At 37.5% G+C, this 12,173-nt stretch overlaps 1 protein-coding gene across 1 annotated transcript in view; it reads right to left on the reverse strand.

The window, feature by feature from the left end:
• COL28A1 (collagen type XXVIII alpha 1 chain) overlaps window positions 1–3,073 on the reverse strand; it is a 32,657-nt gene extending 29,584 nt beyond the window's left edge. The window contains exons 1-2 of the mRNA XM_027636543.1: window positions 2,917–3,073; window positions 1,545–2,113 (exon numbers count right to left, since the gene is read on the reverse strand). Coding sequence (XP_027492344.1) covers window positions 1,545–2,113; window positions 2,917–3,073 — 726 coding nt within the window. The remainder of the gene's footprint in view (window positions 1–1,544; window positions 2,114–2,916) is intronic.
• Window positions 3,074–12,173: the final 9,100 nt, after the last annotated feature.

Raw genomic sequence — 12,173 nt, forward strand, 5'->3', positions numbered from 1 at the left:
TAGTTAATTAAATTATTCAATTACATAATTACTAACATTAATTAAACTTTAATTTCTGGGAAACATTCTAGCAATCTCTTCATTCTAAAAAATAATTTCAATATTTTCAATTCTCGTTATAGATTGTTGACTGAAATCACTGACTCTCTTTGTCCAGCCATAATTTACTAAAATTACAATGATAAACAGGTTAGCTAGGTATATGGGAACAGTGCACCCACAAACTACATTGTTTCCAAAGTGCCCAATAGCAGCAGTTCTCTAGTAGGAGTGGAGGATACGTACTCTACACTTGAGAAAATCAGCAGCTCTTCCATTGATACTCTTAGGTGCACACAACATGAGAACAGTAAGAACACCTTAGAAAAGATTTGACTTTGACAGTGATCACATTAGTTATCATCATTGAGTTAGCTGTTATTTTTTAGAAGATCTCCAGAGAAACACCCAGTCCTCCCACTTTTCACAACTAATGTAGTCTCTTGAGAGAACATAAATGTGTTGATATGCAGCAATGGAATACAGGTCTCAAAAATTCTCATGCATGCCCATGTAATTATGACAAAGCCATTATTTAAACCAGACTTCTCAAAAGAAGGCACCTGAGGATGCCTGCCTGTTTGGAAGAGGTAACATAAAATGTGTTTATTCACTTGAGAGGCGGTTGCTGTGACACAGAAAGCAGTGGTAGTACCAGAGAAGATGGGAAGGGTGATGTGCAGTGAAACCAATGCAAAGGCACAGGCTGTCAAAGTGAAGGGCAGGCAGACAGGAAAACCAGCTTAGCTGCCTGCTCTAGGCCTCTGTGAGAGCACTTAGGTGTCTGTTTCACTGCAGGAGTCTCCTGGGTGTTATTCATATTTCTAGTTTATATCTCTGTGCATGCTGAGAACAGGACTCCATCCACTGCTTGTGGCACCAGGGTTATTGGCTAGACTATGGCTCTGTTTTCCATACTTCTTGGCAGAGAATGGCTTTTATAAATGAAGTCTAAATAGAGAAGAAAGGCATACAAACAAAACTTCAGTCTCAATTTACTTGTCTCCTCTTGATTATGTGGTAGGTTTTCCATGGAAATTTAAAGATGGCTATCACCAAGTTCAGATTTTATCTAAATTGAACTATCTCCATGGTCTACAAATTTATTTTCACTTCTGCAAGAGTTTTATCTTTTTCTGATACAAAAGGCAATGTCATTTTCCTACTTACTGCAGAAGAAAGCCCCAGGATGTAAAAAAACTTGACTGCTTTTTTTAAAAAAGGAGGTTTGAAATACCTTGCTTAGGAGGAAAACAGAGATAAAAATGTCACAACAGCTCTCTTTAAATCTAATTCAGTTTCCAACATCAAGTATTTTGGCTGACAAGGTCTGAATGGTGGGGAGAGAAACAAAACCTGTGCTTTGGCACAGTGATCTTATTAAGTGGGCCACTTTAACATAAAAGTACAGGTTTCTTCAATAGCACAAACATTTCAAAATATTGGAAATAAGAAAATTTTTACATATGTTCCTAAAACTATTTCAATCTCTTTCTAATACATACCATTTCTTTGAGAACCTTCTCCACAGTTTCTTTCTCCTGGAGGTTGAAAACAAACCTGGATGCTGGGACACTGGCCAGGAGCCGGAGCTTGGCAGCATTGCTAATTTCCTCAGCCATTCTGGTCATTCCCATTATGAAAAATATAATTCCTTGGTGTTTAGCATCAGCTGTAGCTGCAAAAATATCTGGGTTTCTTGGATGGTCCACTCCATCGGTGAAGAGCACGGCTACTTTCACACTACCTGAAGTGCCTTCAGTCATGTAGAGTTGTGTAAGATTAGTTATAGCATAAGTTGTGTAGGTGCCATGACCTATGTAGGTGATGGGAGCAATATGGGATTTGAATGCTTCAGGACCTTTCCAGTCATGAAAAGTTTGCTCTATGGAAACAGTGCTGCTGTACTGAAGTAAGGCCATTCTCCAGCTAAGGGTACGTCCAGAACTAAGTTGTAGTCTTTTCATTCTGTCTACTGTTTGCAGTACAAATTTTTTCTGCTGTTCATGATTATAGTCCTTAGCACTTTCAGAGCTGTCCAGTAAAAAAGAAATTTCCAGAATGCAGTCTTCATCTAGAATAAATAGGTATGTAGGTGAGTGGAGTGACTTCATACTAAATCTCATCTGCCCTTACATGTATTTTAGGTTTCTAAAGTGTGAGTGCAATTATAGAAATTTTTGACAATATCCGTGATCACAAGTGTGAGCCTTTCATGAAAACAGAGCATATAGAGGCTTAGGAATTTGCTCCAGAACAGATGCCCCAAGGAATAAAAAACTGAAGGTGAGTTGATGTCATGAATTATGAAATGAGAAATATTTTAGTGGTTTTTTACTTTCATTCTGTCCTCTTGCCTGGTATTTCATTGAATATCCTACCAGCATGAGGACTGGGAAGGTGGGATTCGTATCCAGGAAAATGATACTTACTGAAAAAGACACTGGAATGTGATTTGACAGAGCTGGATTTTGTCCCTGGTACTGACACTCACATTCAGTGACATAAAAATTTCCAAAAGCAGGATCTGTAGCATATTAATTTTCTGAACTACTGATGACATTACTTCTATAAAAATACAGTTCTATGGCTATTATTATTCTTGTGACAGTAAGAGGCTATTGGCCATATCATAAAAAACACAGAAGTGATCTCCTTTTCTGAAGTACACAAAAGGGGAAGGAAAAGATGGGAGTAAAAAGAAATAAGTGCAAAAATAAGGCATGTGCAAATGTAGGATGAGGCAAACCTGGCTGATTAGGAGCAGTACCGTAGATGGCAAATTAGCCATATAGTCCAGAATGCAAATAAATCAGGGTAAATGCAAATAAATCAGGGTAAAAACCCCCACACCAGTTTTGAAATTACAATATTCACCTTGATCACTTGGGCTGGGATATTTCTTTACAGTATTTGACATAACGTGTTCAGGTTTTGATCTTTTCAATCCATATCTTCTTTCTTCCCTGAGATTTTCTGCTAAAGTCTTATGGTGTTCAAGTATCCACAAAAGCCACGATAATCTGAGAAACATCATTTGTTTGGTTTCTGTTTCCTAAACAACACAAATAATAATACAGAAGTACAGCAGTACAAGGACAATAAAACATTATTAAATTTTGATTCAACAAATTGCTTAGTAGTCTGTATTTTAAACTATAGTCCCTAAGAACAAGCTGATTTAACTTTCTTTGGGTAAAATCTTCTCAAAAGCATGTAATATATAATAAACAGACATACTGGAGTGATTTTCAAGCATAGTGCATATAGTTCTGGCACTCAACAAACTGGAGATAGACATTTTACAAACACACTTCAGTTCTCTCTCGCTGCCTGGTAGTGTTTGTACAACTAGAAGTTCTCAGAAACCTTAGCTGTGGCTGTACCCATGTGGATGCACTATAAACACAAACTGTAATTCACAGGGGTGTTTTTTATAAACCTGCTTTTTCTAGAGGAAAAACGTGGAGAGAAGGAGGTACAAAGGCAAAGCTGAGTTTTTCCCTGTTCTCTTTACTTAAGAACTGAGGGTCATGCATACGTCTCCTTGCTATCACAGCCCCCCTGGCCTCACCAGTCCTACAGAGGAACAGTCATGGCCTGAGGATCTGTAAAGGCATGAATGTACCTGCTATGCAACCCTGGGGATGTGGCGGCCCAGAGTGCTGAGCCCAGGCTCAACAGTTACCTATTGCTAGGACTTCTTCCTTCTGCAGGGACCAGAGCTGTTTGTCCTGGTCTCACAGAGACACCTGGAGCAGCTCACAGTCTGCTCAGGGACTGACAAGTCAGTCCTGCCCCACTTCGGTTTCACTGTCACCTCCCTGCAAACTCCCCCCAGGTAGCCACAATGCATACCCAAAGGGCAGCTCAGCAGCAAGAATGAACCTGCCAGGACTGAGCTTCTCACATAAATTCCTAACACAGCCATGTCTGCAGGATTTCTTTGGCTCCTGATATTTTAGGGCAGGAATTCTTTTGCCCACAGACACAGAAAGGATGAGAGTCCTTACCTCAGTGTTCCTAAGCAAATGGCTCTGTGGAGATGCAGGATGCTGACCTGGGCTTGCTGGCAGCTGTGTTGCCCTCCCCTTGCTGGATGCTCTGTGAGGAAAGGAGGGAGAAGTAGGGCTGCAAGCTCCTGTGAGAATCGGTGTCATATATCAGGAGGGGCCAGCAGACAAAAGCAAGGAGAAAGGCAAAGAGTAATCCTGGCTCCCCCTTCTCCACACTCACCCACTCCTCTCCTCCTTCCCAGGCTTTGCATATGCATCCGAGGTTTATTCTCCCACAGCCATTTCCACAGGAACATGTACAGAAGAGGACTATTCTCACCCTAACACACTTCCCTACACACCAATGCAGTTCTGTTCACTCTCCTCTCCCATAACTACCACACACCTTTCACCCTTATACCTCTGCACATCTGCCATGTCTTGGCAAGGCAGCTTTTTGTACTGGGCATCATGTTTTCAACATCATCTTAGCAGTTTGTGTCTGTAGGATCCCTTTCAAACCTGAATGAATATCCTTATAATGAGGGATTCCTGCTAACTGCTGTAGTAAAAAGATATTTACTGTCCCAGGACTTAGCAAACTGAAATTTCAGTTCCTGGTGAAATTGCCCAGCATGAGATGGTCAAAAAAGGCAGACCAGTCTGAAATCCAGTTTCAGACTACAGTTTCTCCAGGTTTGTCTGTCACATCTGTCCTTTCAAAGACTGTAATAGGGAACATTACACATAGTATGATGCCTTCAAAACCTAAGCTGAGTGGCTAAGGATCCGGAAGGATCTCTTTTACCGGTAGTTGCATCTTGTCACCTAATTCTTCAAATATCCTCAGAAAGCTTTACATAATGAATTAATGTATTAAACAAGTAGCTCTTTTTCACACAAATGCCTTTTTTCTTTTCCTGTGGACTCATCATTTTCCATCTACAGGCACACGAAGAGGACCCAGTGCTAACTGCTGTCCTTTCCATCTTAAGTGTCCACCAGCTCAGCCCACTTATCACAGTCACAGCCAAGGTAGCTGACAGGACTGTGTGGAAAGGATGCAGCTTTGGTTCCAATTTAGATAGGTGAGAGGGACTGGTAGGACAATGCAGCTGGATGCTGAAGCCATTTGCTGTGGTTCTAACCTTGTTTTCTATTTTCCATCTTTGCCAGTAATTAGTGCTCAATTGATGAGCTAGGATGGCTGAATGCAACTCTGCATATTGTATGACTGCTGATCCTTACCTAAGCTGAAACTAGCTCAGCTACAGGTACTTGTGCTATAGTTACAGCTAAGAAAGAATCTTCTTTCAAGGCTGGAAAGAACTGATGTTTATTCTGTTGAGCCACTTTTATTTTTCTGTCCTTACACTGTCATATTCAGATTTTGATTAAGGCAAGGAATGAAAAGGCAATTTCTTGCCCTTTAGGGAATACAAATAATATGGTGTTTAACTGAAATAGGTATAATAAATCTCCCATAGCCCCTAAATCTTACTGAGGAAAAAAAAAATCTAATTTCAGCAAGAAAAAGCATGTTATCTATGTCTGGGATTGTATGCCTCCAAAAAGGAAAACACTGTCATTCTTTCGTTTTCACTCCTAATTCCTACCTTAAAACATAGCTGGCAAATAATTTTGTAATTAAATAACTATTCTTGTATGTTTAGTAGCAAGATCTTGGCTTCAGGATATTTCCTGTTATTAATGAGTAATGCTTACCTTCAGGACAAATTTTTCTCTTTTTTTTTTCTTGGCCAGGTGCAACATTAAAAGTTTAGTGAGGCCTCCACATTTTTATACCTGTTTGCGTGGGATACATGATGTTATTCTATCCAGAATTCCAAGTATGTGACATAACACACAGTACACTTCTAGACTTGCAGTCTTCTGAAGTTGTGATGTTCTCAATAACTGCACTGTTCTTATAGTGACAGTTTATCAAAATCTAGATGATACCAATGTAAAATATATATGCATTGATGCATCTGAGATAACTCTTAAAAATAAAAATTAACAACAAACTTTCTTGCCTCATTTACAGCAAACTTTACCAAGTACTTATTTAATATTTTAATGTCTTTACACTGTATTTTTAACATAGAATAGATGCCTTAGAAGGTATGATTAGGAACATTCATGCTGTAGTTTAAACGTTATAAATTTACTGCTGGAATTCAATTTTTTTGTAAAGGAATAAAAAAGTATTTTATTTTAAGGAATCTAGACATTGGATGCTTCAGCACACAATTTACATTTCCATTCAACTAATATTTAAACATACTTAAGTATCTTTGATATCCCTGAGAGATGACACTACAGGTTTCTGTACTTAGTTGACTAAGTTGGGCCCAGCTACCCTAGCTCATATATGCTTCCAACATGACAGTAGTTGGCATTAAGACTGGTAATCTTTGCAGGAATCAAAGACTGAAATGAATATAAAGGCTATGTTACAATTGCCCCAACTGAAGCTGAGGTCACAGATGTTGCTGCATATTCAGATCTTTGGATTTTTTCCATCACTGTTTGAAATCCAAGAGTTCTCAGCTGTCTGATCTCAGTATTTCAGTCAGAGAAATCAGATCTAGTGTTCTTTTCAAAGAATAAAGGGGTATATGAGAGCTGTTTAAAACCACATCTAAATAGGCTATACTCAATCAAATAGAATTCCTTATCATTTTAGAGTCATGAGGAGAGGTATCATGAAGAAAGATCTGCAAGATCTCTTTGCTGTTTAAGCACTACTAAGAAAGGAAACAAAAGTGATATTTACACCTCTTTGTCAGTGCCATTACCATTACATAGGTGGTGACAGCTTCAGAGCTACATGAGGTTGCAAGGTCACTTTGAAGGGACAGTGAGTGAAGAACTGGGGCTTAGATGCCAGTTGCTGTGGTGTAGCATGACCTCTTGTGTCAGCAAGAGCCCTCGCTATCACTTCCCAATGGCCTGAAGTAGCAGCAAGCCTGACTGTTCCAAACTTCTTTCCTGGTGGTCTCTTCTTTGTCTGTCCCTCCCCTCTGTGTATGAGTATCTCTCTTACAGCCTTGTCTGGCTCAACTGTGACCTCTTCATCGACTGTTCAGCAAAATTCAGTATATCATTGAGCCTCTTAAGATGGATTAACTAGTCTCTTCTAGCATGATATCATGTCACTAGAATGTGAGAGAGCCTTGACTACTCCTTCAGCTGTCCAATAAGCCTACAACAGCACTGGAAATGGAGTAATCACATTTTGCATAGCTAGCAAAATACCATCTGAATATTTCTATATGCTAAAGCAATACAGAACCACCAAGGAGGCCAGTTTGTGGGAGAAGCATTAAGCAGACAGACCATGCCTTTGATTTTCCTCTGCTCTGATGGTAATTTTTTGGTCCCAAATAGCTTGACATGGTGCTTCTGAAATGTATTTGCATTTTTTTGCCACCTCAATGTGAATAATTCACATATCAAGTCTGCTGTGAACTGTTAAAAATATGCACATTTCACACAATCTTCTTCTAGTGTTTCATGGCCTCAAGATAGTCTTGACCATTTAACCTGACTGCATCATGGTGTAATGGTATTTCAAGAATATTTATTTCATTATACTATACATGTCAGTACATGACCAAAGTGCCCAGAAGAAACAAAAACCTACCTGACTTGAACTCATAAAATAATGAAAGCACACCATTTACAATATTTTGAATCCTGATATTAATAAGCAATGTTGTGAGGAATGTGGTTCACATGTAAGTTGTATCACATGTGTGAATTTTAGGAAAAACAGTTCAAAAGTTCAAATACTCAAAGTAATCGAACAAGAAAATTTAAAACTATCAAAACTTAACTTCACTCAAGATTGTATCTGAAGAAGGATAAAATAAAATAAAAACATGTATTTCATCTTTTGATTGCAAAATGTATTCCAGTGAATTTGACAGGATTCAGGCTGGATAGTTTGCTAAGTATGGTAAGTCTTGACAAGGTGACTTCTGTTTGTCAACTGTTGAGGCTACAGTTTAAAAATTTTTTTAGTATGTTCTTCCACAAAACCTGATGGTTCTATATGAAAAATTATCCCTTAATGGCACAACCTTATAAAAACCTAGAATGAAATAGTGGTGTATGTGACAGTAGTTGTGGAACTATTGATTCCAGCGAAGAATTTTGTCTTTGCTTTTTGGTACAAATCTTGAGCATGTAATCTGAAAGAGCTGATCAAAGCAGATCAGGTTTATTGTGTTTTCATCTAAAGTCACTGTCACAGAAAATGCTGTAGCAAGGGCTTTGATGGCAAAGCCTTAGTCTTTGTGTAGCTCCCAACAGATTTTAAAGATTCTTGGATATTGGAGTACAAACTTGTCTCTTTTTTTTTTTGCAGCTAGTGTGAACATGGCTCTCCATTTCTCCATTTTCTAATACTGCTCTTCTGCAACATTTTTCAGGAGGTGCGACAAGAAAAAAAACAAAACATAAAAGAGAGCAGACTGTCTTCAGTACTTTCCCATTTTAACTCTAGACAATACAGCCAAAAACTCATTCTGAGCATTTTGGTGGTAAGTAAATACTCATAATCTGCATGCAGTAGCAACCAATATCAAAGCTTTTGTTTTATTTTTAAGATATTTGCTTACTTCTGCTTTTGTTCTAATAGTTCTCCTTTCATTTTAAGTTTCCCTCACTAAGAGGTATTTTCCACCTTACAGCTTAAGTATGTAAACACATCCATACATGAGTAACAGTTATTTTCAAAAGTATTCATAGCATTCAGACTAACAAGGGAATGAAAGCATACAAAGAAACAGTACAGCTACAGTTTTAACACACCAAATATCTGATTTAACATTTGATGGTATTGAACATTTAACTGGATCAAGAATACTCTGAAAATTAAAACTAAACTAAATCTTAAAGATTTTATTTGCTACATTAGTGCCAATGAAAACCTACTTTGACGAGTACACTGTATTTTGAATTTGCTGTTACATCTCAGTTACTTCTTATTGTACAGTTTACTTTGCGTAACAATTTTCTTCTGCTTGCCTGATTTTCAGGATGATAACTGTAATTAGCAATACAAAACTCTTTCACACTATTCCGCTTTAAATACAGTAATTACGTTTTTCAGGAGTGGAAGCTCATGTATTTTGAGGAAGTTGCAGTAAAGAACCTAGCACATTTTGAGAAGATATTGTCTGATAACTGTAGGAGGAATTACTCTGCTGGAAATACAATTAGCAAGTTAAAGCATGTTGCTGTATATAGTACACAGCATTTTGCAAATGACAGAAGTTTGGTAGAAAAAATCATGTAATTCTAAAGTCATAATCCTTTTCGTATTGGGAATCAGTTTTGTCTTTTGGAGAAGTGACTACTTTTAGCGTTATAAAAAGACATGCATTTATATTACAACCATTGCTGCCAGTATAACTTTAAACTTGTGTAAACATTAGCATTTGCATCTTTTGACCTATGGATTTTTAAACTGCTTAAAATATGCATTAGACTACTTCCACAAAAAAATTACTTCTCTTGGTGTTAGATTGAAATTCAATGGGTAGAACCTGTGTATTAATACTGCAGTTACTACATAATCACTTGAATCTAATGCCATACTTACAGTTTGTAATCCTCGTAAAAAGGATTATGTGGAAATACATAAAATAGATGTCCATTTCTGAGGTAGTTAACCTACCACAGTGTTTTAATATCAAAACATCTTTCTCCTCTCCTTTTGGTATTATCATCTATTAACAGAAATTATTAGGGAGGTGGGACTAGATTCTCTAAATTTGTTAAAGCTTGCAGTATTCTAAACTTGTTAAATGCTTGTGCATAGTGCTACAGAACATATGACTTATTAGGGGCTCTTAAGACAACAAGTAAGTTTATATATAGTGTGAGTTTTCAGTTTTCAATTATTTTTGTCTTATGTGTGCTATTGAGGAACTGACGCTTTTCATGTGTTTTTCAGAAGAGAAGGTTTCTCCAGATTCCACTGGAGTGGAATCTCAGTCCTTAAAAAATAAGGTTGGCGTAAAAAAAAAGAATCTGTTAAAAGATATGGCCACGTGGTGTCAGCCTTTACTCACGTATGAACACTGCATGGGCATTGCTGACTGCAGAGGTTTGCTGAGAGATGACTGATAGAGCAAGGCTATTATAATATGAGTATTGTGGCTAACAGCCTTCTTTAAAACTTCAGGCAATTGAGGTCATGTAGGAGTAACAGTGCTATCACTATAGCCACTTTGGTTCAAAAAGAGATCAAAACATATAATCTGGTGGGTTTATAGCTTTGTTTTCCTGTTGAGTGTTCTGTTTGGGCATTGCACATTACTTGTGGATCAGAAATATGAGGATGGAAATAGCTATTTATTCTCCTTCCTGGCTTGTAATGAAGTGTGGGTTACTGGAGGTGTCCCTGAAGTAGAGAAAAAGGGGGCTTGAGTAAGATTTCTTGTGTGAATAGCCTTGCCTGTTGGAATGACTGAATAACTGTTTGTTAGTTAACCTAGCCTGCTTAGTATATGGCTACACTTTCCCTTTATATAAGAACTTAGTCCTTTTCAGAGTTATTGTCATGTGACAGACCTTCAACCTTCTTTTCTGAAAACTACTTGAAAAGGTTCAGTTGTTCTTCACTGCAGAAAATAAAGTGGTTTTTTTTTAATTATGGCATTTCTACACTCTCTTCACAAAGGTATTTTTAACTGAGCTTTGGATACTGCATGCACAATAAATGTCTAAGGCTATATTACATTTCCTTATGTTAGCCATATCTTCACCTGACAGACATGGAAATAAAAAAATTACTTAGAGAACATCAAATAGTAGTAAATCAGTTTTGCCAAGCTCTGTTTGTGAATGGGGCTCAGAGTATTAGTGATTCAGCTAAAATGAAAATGCTGATTCAAAATATTTTGTAATGCTTTCATTGTTAAAATTAATTCAGTTTTGGATCATCTCAGAGTATGAAGACTTTCAGAAAGCAGTAATCAAATTCAAGCAAATGTGTAAAGATGTAATATACTAGTTAAACAAAATTAATTTAAGAAGCTTTCCAAAGTGAGCAAATTACAAGCTCATCTTTTCTGTCTTTTTTGAGATCAGAAAGTAGCCTAAAAGTCTGCTCCTTCCTCCACTTCTTTTGATTACCTGCATTTATTGCTTGTATTTTCAGGAAGTTTTTTTCCCTAATGAATCTGCTTTTCAAGAGGGAGGTGATAGTGCTGACAAAGCTGACATAACTGGGAAAGAATTTTCCTTGTGGTTAAAAAACTTAGTGCTGTATTTCTTATATTCCTGAGATTTAATGTTGAACTGAGATAACCTCAAATGCATGCTAGCTGAATATTAGAACGTTGAAGTACCTACCATCTGTGAGCAGGATCCTGAAGCATCTTCATCATGTCTTTTATGTTCTAACTGGGCAGTTTTTTACATGGACATGTCAACTGAAGATATGTATTTTACAGATTAGTAGCTTTTTTTTTTGTGGAGCATCTCTAATTGCTTCATGTTGGTTTGTAGACATGTGCTGGGAGCACTGTGTGACAGAACTACTCCAAGTATGGTTTGAAACTTATTTCCATGAATTATATAATGACAACTACCATATGCCTATAGAGGTTGCTGAGTTCTGGGATGACAGTTCTAAACTGTAACTGGGAACTGGGAGATGATAGATGATGCAGTAGGTTAGGCTGAAGAGAACAGCAGTACTTTTTTTTCTGCATGCTCATAAAGCCTGACCTAGACAAAGCAGCAACTACTTACACAACCAACCTGCCTGTTACTTGTAGTGTGATGTAAAAACAGTGGATCTTAGACCTTTTTGCCTTCTTGGCTTGAGAATCTCTTGAGAACTCTGGTCTGGAGTTGAACTTCTTACCTCACTCTAAATTTATGAAATTCTAGTGGAGGGATTTTAAAATAATTTGGAAAAAAAAAAGGAGGTTTCCTGAAATGTAAATGCTTGCTCCTGGTTCTGATTCTTGTATACTGAGGCATAGTTCAGAGTTACCTTGCCAAATGTAAGCAGGAGGAATTTGCAGATTTAAAAATTATTTTGGTGCAAGATTCTTTGAGTATTGTGTGTTTCTTTGCTTCAGTCTTCACTGTGTCAGGTGTTTGGTTCATCTC

Source organism: Corapipo altera, unplaced genomic scaffold (assembly GCF_003945725.1).
Source record: "Corapipo altera isolate COAL_440 unplaced genomic scaffold, ASM394572v1 45, whole genome shotgun sequence".
Taxonomy (NCBI): domain Eukaryota; kingdom Metazoa; phylum Chordata; class Aves; order Passeriformes; family Pipridae; genus Corapipo; species Corapipo altera.